Source organism: Taudactylus pleione, unplaced genomic scaffold, assembly GCF_031769625.1.
Source record: "Taudactylus pleione unplaced genomic scaffold, aTauple2 ptg000201l, whole genome shotgun sequence".
NCBI lineage: Eukaryota > Metazoa > Chordata > Amphibia > Anura > Myobatrachidae > Taudactylus > Taudactylus pleione.
Window position 1 is genome coordinate 45,295,314 of NW_028284603.1, and position 21,165 is coordinate 45,316,478.

The 21,165-nt window shown below is 42.2% G+C and overlaps 1 protein-coding gene across 3 annotated transcripts in view; it reads left to right on the forward strand.

The window, feature by feature from the left end:
* RRBP1 (ribosome binding protein 1) overlaps window positions 1-21,165 on the forward strand; it is a 93,630-nt gene that overhangs the window by 65,672 nt on the left and 6,793 nt on the right. For all 3 annotated transcript variants that reach the window (XM_088477353.1, XM_088477354.1, XM_088477352.1), the window contains exons 12-19: window positions 2,900-2,992; window positions 6,501-6,593; window positions 7,813-7,902; window positions 9,180-9,269; window positions 11,396-11,488; window positions 11,955-12,026; window positions 16,742-16,837; window positions 18,280-18,363. In XM_088477353.1, the coding sequence (XP_088333479.1) occupies window positions 2,900-2,992; window positions 6,501-6,593; window positions 7,813-7,902; window positions 9,180-9,269; window positions 11,396-11,488; window positions 11,955-12,026; window positions 16,742-16,837; window positions 18,280-18,363 (711 nt within the window). The remainder of the gene's footprint in view (window positions 1-2,899; window positions 2,993-6,500; window positions 6,594-7,812; window positions 7,903-9,179; window positions 9,270-11,395; window positions 11,489-11,954; window positions 12,027-16,741; window positions 16,838-18,279; window positions 18,364-21,165) is intronic.

A 21,165-nucleotide genomic window follows, 5' to 3' on the forward strand; every position in this document is an offset into this window, starting at 1 on the left:
GGAGGGTCCTGTAAGTAGCGGTCAGCCTCCGTTGGCCTAGGCCTGCTCTGCAGCAGTACAGACCCCTACTGTTGCATATAACAGTCAGGTGGCACAGCCTCAATATGGTAGCCCTACAATAGGAAAAAATACCACCCTTCCCAGGGTGGTGGCTGAGGTTGTGCTGGGACATGGGAGGAGGTACAACCCCAGGGCAGCTTAGTAACTCCTTGGCAGGCTTCACTTCACAATCTGAAGTCCGACAAAAGATTACCCAATGCCTTAGCTTCTGCTAACTCTCCTGAATTACCAATTAGAGAGAGTTATCTTTAGAGCTGTGGTAGGTTGTTGATTAGTGTAAATCTTTACTCTTAGGGCCTGATTCAGAGATGTACGTTAACCCGATGGTCAGCGCACATCTCCAATGTTTTGGAGTCTGCATATGTGCAGGATCCGTTCTGCGCATGTACAGGTCCTTCTAACAACCCCTTCAAGGTACAGCATGATTGACAAGCTGCGGCGTTTGGGGAGTGTAACGGGGGTGGACAGTTCTGATGAATGGTATGGCCACCACGTTCACCCAACATGAACCCAATCGAGCATTTATGGGATGTGGTGGAGAGGTCCATTTGCACCCAAGATCTTGCACCTACAAATATCAGGGAGCTGTGGGAAGCTATCCAGATGGCATAGGTCAACATCTCTCCAGAGGTCTTCTGTCCACTTGTGGAGTCAATGCGACGTGCAGTTGCTACACTTCGCCGGACTAAAGGGGGTTCTACACAATAATAAGCAACTATCCCCTGACTTTTGGCACTTCAGTGTATTAGCCTGCATAATCCTACTTTTTCAGCTTATTATAAATGCAAATCATAATATTACCATAAAACATTACAAACATGTTTGTCAATCAATTATCACAGTAGTTCAATATATCTAATTCTCTTCCTAAGGCTGGGTACACATTTAGACACTGATCCGTCATAAGACCGATCTGCCCACAGGGCGGTCAATTGATAAGCTTTACACACTTTCCAATCGTGCAATGTGTCTAGGCTGACATCACAACTGGGCGTACATCTTAATTTGTCTGCCCAGTTGTAATATCAGTGTCGGCAGTCCCTGCAGCAAGTATATGGGCGGTCATCGGGTCCCCCGTACCCACATGCAAGTGGGTACGGGTGACCCATATATCGGCATCGGCTGTGCTACAGGACTGACCTGATATGTCTGTGAACAACGTCATTCACAGATATATTGAGTGTATACACTCGCCGATGCACTTACGAGTGTGTAACCCGCATAGGATACATCATATGGAGACATTTCAATATATACCCTCTCAGGGTTTGGGATTGTATACCAAAAGCTAAACTTGGAACTAAGAGAATACAGTCAGTTGTTTTTCTTATTTATTTTATCCAAACAAATAACCTTTCATTCCTTAGCACATTTGTCAAAAATTCTCTTTATATTTGGGGAAAATCAGTCATTCTAGCATGATGAATGTAATCACCCAAAGGGTTAACTTTCAGATGTCTCAATGGTCCTCCTATCCCCCAATCAGATGAGTGACAGCTGGGGGTATATTTACTAAAGTTTGGGTTTTTGGAAGTTGAGATGTTGCCCATAGCAACCAATCAGATTCTAGCTTTTATTTTCTAGAAGGTGCTAGATAAATGTTAAGTAGAATCTGATTGGTTGCGATGGGCAACATCTCCACTTCTAAAAACTCACACTTTAGTAAATATACTCCCTGGAGCTTTGTACATTATAATAGTTTTCTCTCAACCTGTTGGAGCACCCACACTAGATAAGAGTAATCTACAGGATTGGGATATAGAAGAGTGAGTAGCGCAAGCAGTTTTATATTCTTTATTCTATGCTGAAGACCTGAAGTGCTCATGTAGCCTCTATATATCCACAATCCAGTGTCTCCTAATGGATTCAGAGAAAAGGATTTAATGTATGCAAAAACAATATCCTGTTTCCTACTGTAAGCTTCGTTTCTTGTCTTATTTTGCAACATTTTGGTCAGCTAAATGACGTTTTGTTAATTTCCTGTCTGGCATGTTGGAAGTCAGACATTCCTCAGATGGGATTCCAGAGATCTTGTGCAATCTATTCATCCTTACCTCATGTGTTGCCTATTAGGGGGTTTTCAGAAACAGTTTATAGTCTTTATACCAACACTTCCTAGAAGAATTAGACATTTTTGGCAGCTACGCAGTACATCTCCATATATTTTATTTATTTCTAATTAGTCTGTGGATGATTTGCGACACAAATCCTGGACGGTCAGCTATTCATTTGATCTCATAAAGGAAATGCATGTTTCATCATACTGTGTGGGAGAAGTATGAAACCTTCTAAAGATGACAAGTGGAGAAGTTGCCATAGCAACCAATCAGCTTCTAGCTATCATTATCAAGTACATTCTAGAATATAATAGCCAGAAACTGATTGGTTCTTCATCTGTCCTATTTAGAAGGATGTATACATCTTCCCACATGGATTACTAAAGTTGCCCTTAGCTGGCTGGTTTAGGAGGATGGCTTAATTAAATCACTACAGTACTTGTTATCTTAATAATTACCAATCCAGGGACTATTAACAATAGGGTATATTTAAATAGGCTCTGTGATTTGTGTGCCTTGTCTCTATGTATTGAATGACATAGAAGGCACTGGAAACCCTGAGCAGGAAAGTATAATTACTTGCTCTAGCAACTATATTACAAGATTTCATATTTGCAGTTTTAGCATCTGCATTTTGGTCATTGTAATGGAACTTGTTAATACATAAATTCCATTTTGTATTTGATTACCTTGAATTTTAGGCTTCATGGCTATTTCAATGTGGAAAAATAGTTATGTTGAAGGCCTGAAATTCCTGATCATTGTGAAAATGCTTTTTATAGGAACTACGAGAGAAAAATTGGCAGGCCATGGATGCACTGGGTCAGGTAGAAAAAACTTGTGGAGAAAAACTAAGCTCAGAAAAGAAAGAAAAGGTAAAAACTTACCCCTCACCCCCCTATATAGTATGTGTTTCTTGTATTGTTTTCAGATCATTCATGATGTAATCGTTGGGACATTATACTGAAACAAGGGAATGCCCACTTTCTACATTTTGTCACAGTAATCCGGCCTCCTCATGTACAGTAAGTCATATGATGAGGACTCACTGTTACCTTAAATGATAGCCTTCATAAGACCCCAGAATGATTGGTCTCTAGCCAGGCACAGGTCAGTGCAAGTTTAGTAATGTGTATGTGTACTAGCCCTGGAGACTACATTATTATGAAGTTCCCAAAACCCGCAGAGAAATAGTGTTAAAGGGGATTCAAGATGGTTGTCATTCGAAGCGAAAGTCAGAATCCCAGATGGAATATTCTCCCCCGACATATTGACAAGGGAAGGGCTGCTAACGGTCAGGGGGATTTTCAATGCTGGATATCCTCTTCTAAGTTACCAATCCTCAATGGGCTCCTGTAGTATGTTTAACACAGTAAGACATATATTCATTACATATATCAAACATATTCCTCTAATGTCTAGATATTTGCTACATGTAATAATTTAATTTTGCTTTAGATGTGGGCTTGTATTGTAGATGTCAGGTGTGCCTTTTAACGATGTAAAATGCACACTTTTAACAAAACAAATAAGAGCGGCTGGAGAAACCTCATCAGGTCCTCTAGACGAGCTATAGCAGGCCCAGCTATGTATTCCCAGCAGTAGCGTATCTATAATGGGTAGAGGCGGAGTGGGCCCCACTGGATCCAAGGGCCCGTGTGCACCGCAAACCTTCCACCCATATATTACATTTACCTCTCCATAGTCCCGGATTCCCAGATTATTTAAAAAGATAATTTGTTAATCATCAGTTAAAAGGACTGTAACAGGACATATTTACAAGCATAAAAAGTGGTTATTTCATGCTGAAACAAAATGCCACCAATACATACAGTAAGATCTCATTGCCCTTTTTACATTGCTAGCATAAAAATTATCTGAAGCACCGGTTTTTAGAACTAGGTACTTAGTAAATAAACCCCATGCATGCGTGCGTGATGACCAGAGACCGTAAGGCAATGGGCCTAAACTTAGACAAAAAGGGAAAATGGCTATTGTTGTTTTATACCCTGTCCCACCATAAATGGCTTTAGCTGTACTCCATGCCATGCATAGAAGATTGGGACCTATACATTTACTTCATACGGTCACGTTCATTGTACCCACTTCTGTGTACATGTGGTGTTATAAAAACAGACAAATCTCAGGTGCACAACTTCAAATTATTAATAATATATAAATGCAATCAAATTTTGCAATCAATAGAGGTTTTTAGCATAATCTTAGCCAAGGTTATGGGCCTACCCACCATATCCAGCTAACCTCTGTAGGGTAGGTCCCTAACATACTACGATTCAAATCCAGAGCGCAGGACACCCCCAAACTAGCCCAGCTAAGCTGCCCCAGGGCACCGCCATCGTAAGAACAGTGCAGTGTGAAAGAGATAGTTAGGAGCAGTTACTGCTGCATATAAAGAATGAAAATAAAAGTGAGGTACATATATAATAAACAAACAGTGAAAGGTTAAAATGTGTTATAAAAGAAAAATGTGTTATAATGCGGTGCCCTGAAACAGATCAACAAAGGCAATCCAGGGGGACCCACACCCCAAAATTGAACCAAAGTTGCACTACAGTATATAAAACTTGTAGGACTTACCTAGAATTGTGCCTAATACTAGTGTGCATATTCATTACCAGACTCCATGCTTTTTAAACCAATAAGGAAGAGTGCTAATCCAGACTCCTACTAGTTTTATATACTGTAGTGCAACTTTGGTTCAGTTATGGGGCGTGGGTCCCCCTGGATTGCCTCTGTTGATCTGTGTCAGGGCACCGCATTATAACACATTTTTCTTTTATAACACATTTTAACCCTTCACTGTTTGTGTATTATATATGTACCTCACTTTTTATTTTCATTCTTTATATGCAGCAGTAGCTGCTCCTAACTATCTCTTTCACACTGCACTTTTCTTACTATGGCAGTGCCCTGGGGCGGCTTAGCTGGTCTAGTTTGGGGGTGTCCTGCGCTCTGGAATTGAATCGTAGTATATTAGGGACCTACCCTACAGAGGTTACCTGGATGTGGTGGGTAGGCCCATAACCTTGGCCAAAATTATGCTAAAAACCTCTATTGATTGCAAAATGTTATTGCATTTATATATTATTAATAATTTGGAGTTGTGCACCTGAGATTTGTCTGTTTTTGTGTCTGCAATTAGTCTCATCAGGTAGCAACTCCCATTATATATATATATATATATATATATATATATATATATATATTCAGGGTATCCGTCCAGAAATCTTTCCCATATACTACTTGTGGTGTTATTGCAGTAAGGCACCAGTGTTTGAATAGACAGCAAGAGGCAGTTGTTATTACCCTATACAGGCTTGCCTACCCTCCCGATTTGGTTGGCAGCCTCCTGAATATCGGGTGCTGCTCCCGACCTCCTGGAAAGTCAGGCAAGCCTCCCAGCTGCCGCCTGCCCCCCTGACTACAACTAGAAACCCCCCGCAGCAGGGGGCCCAATGACGCGATTCGCGCTAAATTGCGTAATCGTGGCTCCGCCCACGGCTTCACAATGCCTTTATTTTCGGCAATGTGAAGAGGGGGCGAGGCCACGATGACGCAATCGCGATGTCACACCCCTGGCCCCGCCCCCGCCCCCATGCAGAGTCAGTGCCCGTGCACCCCCCCGCTGTGTACAGGCATTCAGCTCCCTCCCAGAAGGAGGGAGCTGAATGTCGGCAACTATGCCCTACTATAATGTACTGCATACTAGTAGTAGCTTTGGCTGGAGAACTGAAGTCTGATTATTTCTCCCTTGTCCTTGTTCCATTTTCATGGAATCCAAACACCCAAATTAGTTGGAACACAGCTAAGGTTCAGCCCTGGTGACAAGCATGAACCATACTATTCAGTCCTAGGATGTGTAAACTCTGAACCTTGTGTCCTATGATCAGACAATTATTATAATATGTGGGACCAATTTTCTTTTTATTTTCATGTACTATTGGCAAAATAGATTGAATATAAGACATTGGCCAAATATTCTTTGTAAAGTACTATGGAATATGTGTGCGCTTTATAAATAACTGAAAAGAAATAAATAATGGAGGGTACACACGGTCAGATATTCTTCACAATATGAACGATAACGATGGAAAAAATCATTACATCTTTCATATCGTTGACATGTTTGGCATGCATCGACCAACGATGCGCGTGGCCGCATGTTAGATAACGATATCTGAAGTTGCCTGTGTTTGCAGTCCAACTTGAACAACTTCATCATTTAAATACTGTCAGAAATCGTTCATCGTTCATCGTTAATGAGATCGTTGGTAAAATCGTTCATCGTTGATCTAGCAAGTCTGACCGTGTGTATGCACCATAACACATTTACAAAACTATGTAATTATATTTTCATCACAGGAAGACCTGTCACAACAGCTAACTGGGGTTCAAACTCAGACAAAAGAAACACTGATGACACTATTCCCCCTGGTCACTGTAGAGTCACATCAGGTATGTAAAGAGATGTTTATGTAGATTTAAAGGATTGTTACAGAGCACTTATAACATGTGCGCCTATATTGTACTTTTCAGTGCTGCAAAGTCCTTTAAGACTTATACCTGCATTGAGAGGTAATCCAAATTTGTTACCCAGGTCACTTTATTAAACCCAAAAATGCAAGATATTCTGTTAAGATCCTGCAAATCTACATTTATATTTAGTGACAATATAAACCTAAGTATAGAATAATAACCTTCTAACATCATTCATATACATGCAGCATTACTGTAAAATGAAGACTATATCATATTTTGAAGTATGCCTTCCAAATAGAACAGTGGAAATCCATTCACTGAGAAATACTTTCTTCAAAAGTCATTGCAAATACCAAGCAAGCGTTAAACAATATTCATGGCAAACACTAGATGGTGCTGTTTCTATGGTAAAGTTTCTTGGTGCAGGTGCATCTGCAGAAATTGTGATAATGGTTAAACACAACAAATACAGTTTTACCCTTGTAGATGAAAAATAATCGGTAATAAGAAAAGTAGACTTGGAATTGGATTATAAAGCTCCAGTGCTGAGGCAGTAGAATCGATGGAAAATGACTGCATTTTGGGCATTGCCATAATAACTTTACATTAAACATGTCAATCAGTAGCCCGCAGTGTGCCATTTGGCAGAATGTAATGCACCTCAGCCTTTTTTTGCCCATGTCTGGCACCTAGTATAAACTATACTGGAAAACAAAGTTCACATACTACAAACACAAAACTAATAGTCATCATTAAATTTAGTTAGAACAACATACCTCCTAATTGTCAGTCTTTTGCTAAATCCCCATTTCTCATTCCTTCAGAATTGGTTGTGTAAAATGTCTGAATGTTTGAAGATAATGTCCTAAATTGCCTCAAAATATACCCCCGTATTTCTCATTTGGTAACATGGCACTTTGCACGTATACATATTCTCCGTATTCATTTCACAGCCGCTATAAAGCTAAAATGATCTTCTAAGTGTACATTGAGCACCAAAGGTTTAGCACTGCGCCTAAGGGAAATGATAGTAGGAATAGTAATAACAGGCTTTATTTACATATATGTCAACTGCTATTAAGGGTGATAAAAAAAAATAAAAAACAAGGTCTATGCAGCACATGAGCATACACAGTAAACATGAAATGAGCCAGAATATTGTGACATTAATTGATTGTTGTTCTACCTTCTACAGTTTTACAGCGAGTGGCTGCAGGAGTTTGGAGAGAAGTCATCAGACCTACTGAAACAGTTGAGTCAGCAGTCAGACCAGACAGACTCTTCAGTAAGTGTTTTTCTATAAGCATAATAGATAACTGTAGCTGTATCAGCAAGCTGAACTATGTAATATCCTAGTAAGTGTTGTACTGTAGCCTACTAGGGAATAGGTATGTAATGCCAGCTGTCGGGAAGCCTCCTGTCAGAATATCGACAGCGGCATCCCGCTGGTTGGTATCCCGTAAGGTAAGTATACTTACCCTTCCATCCCTAACCCACCCTTCTTGTAGCTTAACCTCAACCCTCCCCACCCTAACCCTCCCTGTTAGTGCCTAAACCTACCCCCCCCCCACTTAGTGCCTAACCCTAACCTCCCCACCCCCCAAACCTAACTCTAACCCCGCTACACTCCCTAAACCTAACCCTCCCTCTGTATTTCAACGCCTATCTTAAGTCCCTTGTCGGATTTGGATGTAGGCATTGAGACCGTTGGCTACATCCCCCTACTAGATAACTGTAGCTTAGCAGCAAGCTGCATCTTATTACTGTATATTCTAGTAAGTGTTTTACTATAAGCCTACTAGGTTACTGTATATGTAACAACAAGCTGCACTGTTACTGTATATTCTAATAAGTGTTATACTATAAACCTACTAGATTAACCATAGATGTAGCAACAAACTGCACTATGTGATATCCTAGTAAGTGTTTCACTATAAGCCTACTAGATAACTGTAGATGTAGCAACAAGCTGCACCATCTGGTATACAAGTAAATGTTTAATATTTAGGATATTAGATATTTGTTGATGTAGCAACAAGCTGCACCAATGTAATATTTATTGTGTCTACACCCAGCTACATGCTGTATGAGCACATTGTGTATAGCAGTATAATGCCACTTTTGTGACTCTGGCTCCATTTTATAATTTTATACATTTCCACACGGAAACAGATTTAATTATGGAAAAATAATTGCCCTCATGTCATGAGAGACAAAAATTATTACAATGGTAACACGTTAAACAATAGCCATTATAGAATAGCCTGCGAGCAGCAGGATAAAGCCCAATCACAGTGATTTAGCTGGTAGTTTTAAAGTGGCAATACTTTAAAATGCAAAGCCAATCTGGCAAATTTATAGAAATAAAATCTACCTACAACTCCGTTTCCTGCATATAAGGGCCAAAATGTTATAGCCAAACGTTAGGAAATTTTATATATATATATATATATATATATGTATATATATTTTATGTATATATATATATATATATATATATATATATATATATACATACTCACATTTTTGTCCAATTGTAATGTTTCGTTTTTTTCCGTGTAGGAATCACTACTTAAATTAAAAGAAGCAGAAGCTGCACAGGTCTCTTTGCAAGCAGAATGTGACCAGTATAGGACTATTCTTGCTGATACGGTAAGTTGTGCTTTATCACTGTAGTTCCATTTCTGATCACACAAATAGTACACTATAATTACCTCCATTAATGGACATTAGGCCAGATTCAGAGTTGTATGCTAATCCCGCCGCCGCTGCTGCGTCTGTGTACGCAGCTGCTGTGCAAAAATATGCAAATGTCGCAGATGCCGGGAGATATATATAAAATGGTGCAGCATCTGTGTACAAAGGCGCAGCATCAGTTGCAGATTAGTAGATTATCGCAGTTCTGAGCAGGGACGTGCAGTTGGGAGGCGGAGCCTCCCCTGTCATGCTCCTGAGATTTGATATAAAAATTATGACAATACAAAGAAGGTATTTAATACAAAGAAGGTATTTATAACTTATAAACATCTTCTTTGTTTATTGTAATAATTTTTATAGTTAACACTCACCTGCTTTGTGGAGCTCTCTGGGACTGTAGGGAGATGAGGCAGCAACAGCTCAGTTTTAATTCTGTGTAGTCAGACATTGCTTGCAGAGCTGGGGACGGGGCCACACCACTGGGAATAAGCTGCACAGAAAGAGAGCTAACGGAGGCATGCCGCTGAGTGTGGGGGGTGTGCCTTGAGCACTGATGGACACCTTGGATGTGTCATGTGACCAGGAAGTGCACTGCAATGTTTAGAGATCGGAGCTCAGTCAACAGAAGCAAAAGAAGACACACTGATGCAGGTAAGAGAATCAATGAAAACTGAAGCTTGGTGTAGTTAAGGGAGAGTTACAGTGAGTAGGGGGTGAGACAGACTCCAAGCACTCAGAGACATCTCCATGTGTGCCTCCCAGCCATTGACTTCACGGCACGTCACTGAGTAAGCCTATGATCCCGCAGAAGGGGGCATGGGAACTAAGATGCTGGAGCCATATTTCTTGTGCACGGGATCGCAGTTGCAGGGTGTGACACGCCCCAAAATGGTTGAGACACATCTGCGTTCTCTCTCCCAAAAGCTCTCTGTCAATCACACTGTGAGTAAGTTGTTGCTGAGAGCGACTACAGTAATGTACATTGAGACATGCACAGTTTACTGGAAATCGCTCAACTCCGTAAACAGCGGCATTGTGTACAACTCGGAATCAGCCCCATTGTATTATTTGCAGTGTAAAAATATTGCCTATGTATGATGCTAGTCCTTTCCTGTCATATGCAAGTTTTTCCTGATTTTCATGCCTGCTTTGATTTCCTAACTGTGAGTGTATGTCTGTGTGCCAATATGTTTGAAAGGTAACTTCTTTTTTTTACTTCCCTCTTTGTCTTATAATAACCTGTTTACTCAATGTTTTATTCACAATACCTGAGTGAAATGAGTAATGCAATGGGAATATGGTTTTAATGTGTGATTTGGGCATAAGAATAAACATAGGCTACATTTAGTCTACATGTCCTAACTCAATCTCTGACTAAAAACTTAAATCTTGGGCAGTTCATATTTGGGTCTTAAATGACCTACACTAATGCGCTCTAAACACCTGACGATCCCAACGTACTTAAAGGGAACAAGTGTTTGATTGGGAAATGTTAGTGCAGTCTAACTATGACATGCATGTTGTTTTGGAACCATACACACTGTGAGCATTTCGCCTTATATCGCTGCACATGTCATAGCTACAGGTGCTAATTACTTTTGAAATACAGTACAAGTTACCTGAGTAAACAACGATACTTATTACCATATGATATGTTGTGCATCCTTTTTAGATGTGCTGTACAGTAGAACATTAGCTATTGTTCTCTTATACCAGCGCGTGCGCAATACCCCACCATCGACCCGCTTGCGAGCAGGTCTGAATCAGGCCCTAAGAGAGCACTTGCCATTGATGGCTGCAGACACCATAAGGATTACCTAGGAAGAATCTCTGAGCCCTGTATTGGCCAAGAGTGACATTGAGGTCAGGATAAATGGCGTGGCTTTTTACCTCCCTCCTCTGCTGGATGTAAGAATGTGATCCTAGTACAGGCATAAAGCCACCATGGGACTGTAATGCACACATCCAGCTCTGCCCCCTCCTCCAGTAACCAGGGTGTATTTTCTAAAGATAAATCGTAGCATAAATTGATGAACTACATAAACTACTCTAAAAGAATGCTGTTATTTTCATGATATTAGGAAGGAATGCTGAAAGACCTACAGAAGAGTGTTGAAGAAGAAGAGCAGGTGTGGAAAGCAAAGTTAGAGGCATCTGAGGAAGAGCTCAGTAAGGTGAGTGCTGTTCTGTTATTGTTCATTGAAGAATCATCTTTATGGTCCACACACCATAATAGTTCAGTAAACTACGTCTGAAGCTGGGATTGTTCACATTACTCACAGCCCACTGTGTACATCTGTAAACACAATGGGACTTATTTTATTTTATATATTAGTATCACGGTGGAATGTTCACAAATGTGAAGTAGCCCAGTGGCCAATAAGATATCTGTTTTTATTCTCTAAACCGTGATAGAATATTGCCAGATAGAATTGGATTGGTTGTAATTACAGCACATGTGCACAGAAAATATGACACACTATACAGCATAGATGGGTGTATGATAAACTGGATGCTAACTATATAAACACACACATTTCTAGGGACGAGTCTTTAAAACCTAGAAGCGTCACTGCATGTAGGGGGGCAGTCAGCCGCTGACTATGTGCTTCCTAAACAGAATGATGTTTTCCTTTATAGTCACAAATCCAAGTGAAGTCGTTAGAAGAATCAGCGGAAAGACTGAAATCAGACCTCCAAACTACAGACCAGGTACAATCAACCAGATCATTACTTTTGCATGTTCTTTACTATAACGAAACGGCCACACACAGCGTAGTTTACTCTACATTTTTAGAGCAAAACGCATTTAACTGTACATGAGCCCCACAGTTGCTATGTACAGATCAGAATACGAGGACTACATACAATTTCTATGTGTAGGTCATAGAACAGAAGTACAGAGTGTTGCATGACGTTCTATGCAACACATAGTATGGAGGATTATATAATTTTTGTTATATAGTTCATAGTATGGAGGGTTACATACAGTTTCTCTGTATAGTTCATAGTATGGAGGGTTACATACAGTTTCTCTGTATAGTTCATAGTATGGAGGGTTACATACAGTTTCTCTGTATAGTTCATAGTATGGAGGGTTACATACAGTTTGTCTGTATAGTTCATAGTATGGAGGGTTACATACAGTTTCTGAATATAGGCCCTCATTCAGAGCCGTACGCTCTGAGCAGAGCGCACGCTCTGAATGAGGGCCGGGCTCCATGAAAATGGAGCGTCCTCCTGGACGCTCGTATAGCTGTGGGTGACCACCCACAGGCTATACGAGCGTGCATTGTGATGGCCGCGATGGTCGTGACCATCGCGACCATCGAAATTGCGAGCCGGAGCCTGCGGTTGAGGTTTTCAACCGCTAGCTCCGGAGTGATTTTGGCTCTATCAGAGCCAAAATCACTCCCACTGACATCACTAGTGATGTCAGTGGTCCGGCTTTTGACGGGAGGCGTTCCCGTGGGAACGCCCCCGTCAGGGAGGCACGCCCCCAGCACGCCCACCAAAGGGGGCGTGCGGTCAATCAACATTGACAGCACGCTCCCTTTGATCGGACACAACGAGCGAAGGACTTTCCTTCGCTCGTCGCGTCTGGCGCATGCGCACGACGGAGCTCCCTCCATCGTGCGCATGCTCAGTCCATAACATCGACCCACTTGCGAGCGGACAGCCGCTCGCGAGTGGGTCTGAATCAGGCCCATAGTTCATAGTATGGAGAGTTACATACAGTTTCTCTGTATAGTTCATAGTATGGAGGGTTACATACAGTTTCTTTGTATAGTTCATAGTATGGATGGTTACATACAGTTTCAGAATATAGGGCCTGATTCAGAGCCGAGCGATGTTCGCCCATCTGCACATGCGTACGGTTTTTAATACGCATGCGCGAACCAGTCAGTGCGGCCGAAAATCATTTGTTCGCTATATAGTGAATGCCTGCTATTTTGAATGACAGGAGGAGGCGTATGTGGGTGGTAACAGGGGAAGGTGCTTGAAAACGGGGAGTGGAGATCAGAACGCAGGCGTGCTTAAAGGTCAAAACGGGCGTTTTATGGGTGTGCATAATTAATACAGCAGCATCACTGACCACGTCACTTGGTTATTTTAGAGCCAGAACTGCTCGCAATTTTGTGGTAGCAAAAACCAGCCACAAGAATAGCGAGCAGTTCATACGCTGGTCGATGTACTCGATTAATCTAATAAATAGCGGACATGACGTAGGATGCGAGTGGCCAGGGGGCGTATTTTTCCAAAAAAACGACCGCAAGTTTTGTTCGCTCGTTCAGACCTAGAGGCGTGAACAGACCGCAAAGAGCGAACGGTTCATTTGAATAGCCACCCCTATTTTCTGGACGAGCGAGCGCTAATTGCGTCCGGCTCTGAATCAGGCCCATAGTTCATAGTATGGAGAGTTATAGAGTTTCTCTGTGTAGTTCTTTGGAGGCTTACCTATGTGTATTTAACAGTATGGAGGGCTACGAACAATTTCTATGTGTAATTCATAATACAGAGGGTTACATATAGTTTTATGTATATGCATACTACATGGGGTAACATGCAGTTTTTATGTATAAATTATAGTGTGGAGAGTAACACAGTTTCTATAGATCATAGTAGAGAACAAGGTTATATACAGTATATATATGTATAGTTCACAGTACAGAGGGTTACATATAGTACATATCATAGTAAAGGGGGTTACATTCAGTTTTTGTGTATAAATCATAGTAGAGTGTTAAATACAGTTTCTATGTATAAATCATAGAACAGAGGGATACATATAATTCCTATGTATAGTTCATAGTACTAAGGGTTACCTACAGTCTCTATGTATAAATCATAGAACAGAGGACTACATATAATTCCTATGTATAGATCATAGTACTAAGGGTTACCTACAGTCTCTATGTATAAATCATAGAACAGAGGACTACATATAATTCCTATGTATAGATCATAATACTAAGGGTTACCTACAGTCTCTATGTATAAATCATAGAACAGAGGACTACATATAATTCCTATGTATAGTTCATAGTACTAAGGGTTACCTACAGTCTCTATGTATAAATCATAGAACAGAGGGATACATATAATTCCTATGTATAGTTCATAGTACTAAGGGTTACCTACAGTCTCTATGTATAAATCATAGAACAGAGGACTACATATAATTCCTATGTATAGATCATAGTACTAAGGGTTACCTACAGTCTCTATGTATAAATCTTAGAAAGGAGGCTGTTCACAATGCTGAGGGATATATACAGCTTTTATGTATAGTTTACAGGAGAGAGGGTTAAATGCAGTTTTCATGTATAGGTCCTAGTAAGGAGGGTTACATATGTATCTATAAACCATAGTACAGAGAATTACATACAGTTTCTGGGCCTGAATAGTAAGCAGGTCCATATGTGTCTGCATTTGGAGAGCAGATATTTGGTAAAGGAATGGTAAGGTGACTATATGATTATGCACATCGCTTTGCACCGGCCTCACTGTTTTCCATCTGCCAGCACAGACCTCACCACTGGTACCAGCACTTACACCTCGGCATATACACGACTCACAATAGGATGTAACTCTGGCTACACGCACACGATCCCCGGGACACTCTTCTCTCTATATACCCAGTAGAAACCTAGAAATGGCGATTTCACATCTGATGAGAAAAGGCTGAGACCCATGTGACTCAGACTGGCCTGGAGATACGGAGAGATACATACGTTTACTACGGCGCATTGCAGTTTGCTAAAAGTGCTAGAATTGGCCGCATTTGAAACTGGGTGACTCAGGATCAGGCCCTCTATGTATAAATCATACAATATCATACAATGAAAGGTAACATACAGCTTCTATGTATAGTTCATAGTACATATGGCTACATTTTGTGTTTAGTTAACAGTAGAGAGGGAATCGGTATGAAATACCGCCGGCCCCATGGCCGGCGGTTCGTTTCCCGTCAGTGCCTGGCCGACCAAAGCAGGGTTCCCAGCAGCGGAAGCCCGACTAACCTAACCCTCCTTAGGGGTGCCTAACCCTAACCTCCCCCCCAAGTGCCTAATCCTAATCCCCCCTCTAAGTGCCTAACCCCCCCTTCCCCGCTACCTAAACCTAAGTCCCCCGGGTGCCTAACCCTAACCCTCCCTCCCCCTAGCCTAGCCCTAACCCTCCCGGGGGGGTGCCTAACCCTAAGACCCCCCGGGTGCCCTAAACCTAACCCTCCCCCCCCCACGGCTTTCCGCTCGCGGCACCCAGCATCCCTTCGTTTGGGGTACCGGGCCCCGGTCTCCCGGCATTGGGGAAATGTCAGGCGTCTACATCTAGACGCCCGGCATTTCACCCTCGCCGGGATATGACAGTCGGGAAGCCGGCTGCCGGTATTAAGGCAGCCGGCTTCCCGATTGTATACCGTAGAGAGTATTACATATAGTTTCTATATATAGTTCATAGCATGGAGTACATACATACAGTTTCTGTGTTTATAGGGCCTTCACTACCGTTCGCAACTGCGATTACGCACACAATCGGCCAATTGTTGCATTCTGCGTATGTGTATGGATTACAGTGCGTGTGTGTGAGACGGCCACTGCGATTGGGACTGTGATCGCAATGATCACGCAGACCCATCGCAGAATGATTGACAGGAAGTACAGTTTGGGGGAGGTCAGCGAAACTCATGCGCATCAGTGCGTTTGAACGATGTTGCAGGGAATAAATAATAATAAATTATCCACTGCGATGCCATACGCAGCCTGAGGACTCATAGCGTGCCCTGAAGTTAGTCATTCCTGAGTAAGGTCAGAGCTTGTACAAGTGTGCTTGAGGCTGCGATTGTACTCGTTTGTACCGATGGTTTTGCAGTCTTGCTAAACATTACGGATGTATGTAAGGTAAAGTGGGCGTCCTTATGTTGTGCTGCGGCGGCATAGCGATTGCAATGGATTAGCATACTATGGCAGTGAGACTGCGGGCGTAATCACTATTGCAATTGCAGTTGCGATCGGTAGTGATCAGGCCCATAGGTTACATACAGTTTCCATGTATGAGTCACAGTAGGTAGGGTTACACTACAGCTTATATGTATAAATCATTGTACAGAGGATCACATATAGCCTCTCTATGTGACTTATTGCACAGAGGGTTACATACTTCTATATATTACATACAGCTTCTATATATTTTCTCCCTTCATGTTTCCACCAATAGCCCCTCTAGAATGCTAACACGGGTGAGCAGGGCCTTCTTGCCCTCTCTGGTCTCTAATTATGTAGTCTGCAGATAATTATTATATATACAAATATTCATAAAGTTGTGGATGTGGCTGTAACTGTCCTGTATGATAACCTATTTACTATGTAATTTGGCTGTATGTTCAGAGCACAGAGGGTTACACATATTTCCTGTCTGTATTTCAGCTGAAGGAATGCATTGCTCTCATGGAGGCCCAGCTGGAGACCCAGATGAACACATCTAGCACAGAATGTCAGACCTACTCTCAGGAGGTGGAGAGTGTATGTATCTTGTAGCAGAAATATTTCACATCTGGTCATGTAAGCAGTGGACTTTTATATTCTACTAGCTACAGCCCAACTAAACTGCAGTTCAAAATGTTTTTGATTTGAAACGTTGTAGAAAAGGGTAAACTGTCCTGCCATACCTTTCCTTGTATATAACAGACATTGCTTGTTACATACTGCCTACATATGTACTGATCCAAGTCTTGGATCAGTAGACAATGTGTGCTGTTGAAGCATGGGGTAGTAGAAATCATATATTAATACTTGCACATATTTGCCATTCAAAGTAAATCTAGTAATCAGAAAATTCGAAGTCTCACAGAGTTCCATGGGCATATAAATCAGGAGGCCACATAGTGTGTCCTCTAATATATTGGGCACATCTTTCCTTTTTAATATAGAAGTTTCTCACAGCAGGTGTTTTATCTTCCGCGAGAGCTATACATTCTGTTTCAGAACACTTTCAAAAGTTACATCCACTCATCACCAAATGCACATCTATATAATAAATGTATAAGGTCTGTCCCATCTCCAACAGGCGAGCGCTGTGTGGGCTAGGCTGTGCACCTCACTGGCTCACACTGTTAAGGAGACGGAACAAACCTAGCGCCGCAAAAGAGGAGCAAGCCGGCCACCAGGAACAGTGTATTGGAGCCGGGCGGAACCGATTCACGCGGTGGAACGGTTACAGATTAGGTGAAGGAGCTGGGTGGGACAGAGCAGCAGAGAGGAGGTAGGGCAGGACAACGTGGGCAAGGGGCAGAGCAGCAGAGAGTCCCCTGGAGGTGGGAGCTCTGAGTGCTTATATCATTATTAAGCATCTTGAGGCTCTATATTAGAAGTTCCCAACGTGGTCCTCAAGGCTCCCCAACAGTGCAGGTATTAGAGATATCCATGGTTGAGCACAGGTGACTTAAGTAGTACCTCAGTCAATTTGATTTAACCATCTGTGCTCAACCATGGATATCTCTAAAACCTGAACTGTTGGGGAGCCTTGAGGACTGCGTTTGGGAACCTCTGCTCTATATATTAAAGCACAGTGTGAGGGTGCACTAGCTGGAGCGCTGAGGTGGTGTGGTCTACAAACTATAATAGGTTAAGGGGGAAGACCATGCAATGAAGCTCCATGGGAGTCATTTATGAGAACTAGCACACATAGCACCCACATTATTGATTTCATTTTCTAAACCATACTATAAAATGTGTAAATTGGTTTCTATGGTTACATAGGAACCAGTTGTACACTCTTATAGTATGGTTTAGAAAATGAAATCAATAATATGGTTGCAATGGGTTACAGCACATTTTCTGCACTGCTACTATGTATGTCCCTTATTTGGGCCGAGCTCTTGTGTCTGGTCTTGTAATGTAATGTTATTATTATTTAAACTGATATACACTTTAGTATTTAATATCTGTCTTTTCTTTTACTGTAGCTGAGTCAGCTTTTGTCAGAATCACAGGAGCACTTAGAATCTACGAAGGCAGAAGCCAGAAAACAGAGCAAAGAGCTTTCTCTGGTAATTTCTACACTAGATTTTCCTTTGCCTGATACTGTTGAGCCTTGTACTAATATTTACATTTTGATGATAACATATACAGTATAGCTGTACTATAATTACTCTATATGGTGGCAGGCTGAATACTATGAACAAAGGTCATATAATAGTTACTAGGAAGGTTGCAAGAGAATGAGAGAGGCTGCATCTGACCTGCAGGCCCGGCTGTCTGTTGTACAGTATGCTGTAGCAGCCTATGAGGAAATAATTACTATATAAACACTGGTAAAAATGTCATTACTTGCATAGCGCAGCTTTATTGGATGAAATACATGGTTTTATAGTGATACCTGTTCCAGTGTGTATAGACGAACAATCTGGCAACTGAAGAGTAAAAAAGTGGTCACAGTACCTAAAATACAAATATACAAATGACCACTAAACTTAAAATAGAAGTATATTTTGAGATATTTGACTTTATATTCATATTTCAGTTCAACATGGTACATTTCCCTGTGATCAGCCATTTGATGCAGCCTACAGTGTTCCTCAAAAATATTTTGTTTGTGTCCTTCTAACATATTACTGTAGTCAGTGCTATTTTTCATATATATAAGTATCTATAATAAATATATACAGTATACAGTGCTATTTTTCAGCAGGGACTCAGGGCCTGATTCAGACCCGGTCGCAAGCGCTGAGAGCTCGCAACCGGGTCGATGGTGGCCCAGAGCGCATGCGCACGTCGGAGCCGGCTCCGTCGTGCGCATGCGCGACACCCGGATAGCGACGGGCACTCCGTCGCTCCGGGTCTCGCACCAAAGGGGGCGTGCTGTCGATGTTGAGTGACAGCACGCCCCCTTTGGTGGGCGGGTCAGGGGGGTGGCTGCCCAGACGGAGGCGTTCCCATGGGAACGCCTACCGTTTGGGGGCGGCCCCACTGACATCACAAGTCAGTGTCAGTGGGAGAGCTTTCGGCTCTGTTTGAGCCGAAAGCTCTCTGGGGCCACAAGGGTCTCATCGCAAGCCCGATGGTCGCGATGGTCTTGACCATCGCGACCATCATCCTGGCTGCTCGCATTAGCTGTGGGTGGCAACCCACAGCAATGCGAGCGGCCAGGAGGCCGCTCCATAAAAAAAAAAAAAAGACGCCCTGATTCAGAGCGAGCGCTCTGTCAGAGCGTCCGGCTCTGAATCAGGGCCTCAGTTCCTGAATCTATCATTAACTATGACATATTGTCCTGGGCCAAAATGTATTTTCCATAAGATAATTTTATTTTAAAGTCCCTTTTGAGTGCATTCTTTTCTAAACACTATGTATATATTATATATTTATATGTAATATATAATTGTTTTTCTATAGCTCCACCCCCAGTAGCTCTGCCCACAGTTCCTGAACTTATTTTTCCCAAAAAATAGCCCTGTGTGTTTATATAATTATTTGTCTGTAGCTCCGCCCACAGTTCCTGAACCTATTTTTCCAGAAAAATAACCCTGACTGTAGGTATTTAAAATAGTTATCAACTTAGGGACAACTCTCCCAAGCCCATTAGTGTGTGTAGTACCTTGGTGGTATCCCCTCACTTGTATAACACACAATAGACGATCCCCCAGATTAGGGCTATGTGTGTAGCAGAGCAGCTCCCTCACTGCGAGCTATTGAAAGTCGTCCCTCAAGCCAAGCTTTACCCTTCTGGTCGATGGAAGGTTTCTGTCCCCACAGCTCACGTTAGGACACTTGTGTTACGGCTAGATAGGTGTAATGCCCCAGTCAGACTGCCTTCCTGCCACCGCTCACTGCATTTTCTCTGTTCTCAGGGGATGCCTCTATAAATGCACCTAGATTTGTGTGGAGGTGTTATAAGCATTAGAACACTATGCAAAAGTGAAAACATGTAAACCTCACACAGAGCTACAACCTCTGACCACGTTGGACCCTCAATTGGCTTTTATTGTTTTTATCTTAAACTCCTACTATGGCAATCTTCATGTATGGTTTAATTAATCATATAAATGAAGGCACTTCAGGACTTCCTGTATTACATATGGCATATTGGTGTGTTTGAAGTGTGCCTACAAATGAGCTCCTTTCCTAAAAATGTATCCACAAGGTGCAACATTGTCTCAATAAGAGCATAGACAAGACCTGATGTACTGAGCTTAGCCCGGCTCCCGGTCATTGCTGTGACTGGGCACACCCCCGGAGTGATAAAAACTACGGCATGCTGTAAGGTCACGTCCCTCTCCCTGTGAGTCCACGCTCCATTTTTAACACCAACCCTAGTAACACCATTGCCTACTGTGCTTAATAAAGAATCCCCTCCCTCAAACCAACGCCTGCTATTGTATGTTTGAAACTCATATTCCAATTAAAAAGTGTTGCCATCTTGCACCCAAACACATGCTCTTGGCAGAAATGCAAAACAGGTTTTTGCCGTGCATATGGGACCTGATTCAGCTTGGATCACAACTGCTAATGCGCACGCAATCAGGCGATTGTTGCGTACTGTGCATGCGTATGCAGTGCGCGTGCTCAAACAGGCCATTCCGAGCGGGTCTGCGCTGGGGCTGGAGATGGGGGTGGGGTGGTCGGCGAAGCGCAGGCGTGCCAGTGCGCTTGGACACCGTTGCAGGAGCGCGCATAAATTATCCACTGCGATGCCTTACGCAGCTTGAAGACTCATGCGTGCGCTAAAGTTAGCAATTTCTGAGTAAGGTCAGAGCTTGTGCAAGTGTGTGTGAGGCTGCAATGGTACTCGATGTTACCTATGGTTTTACAGTCTTGCTAAACATTACAGATGTGTGTGAGGTAAATTGGGCATC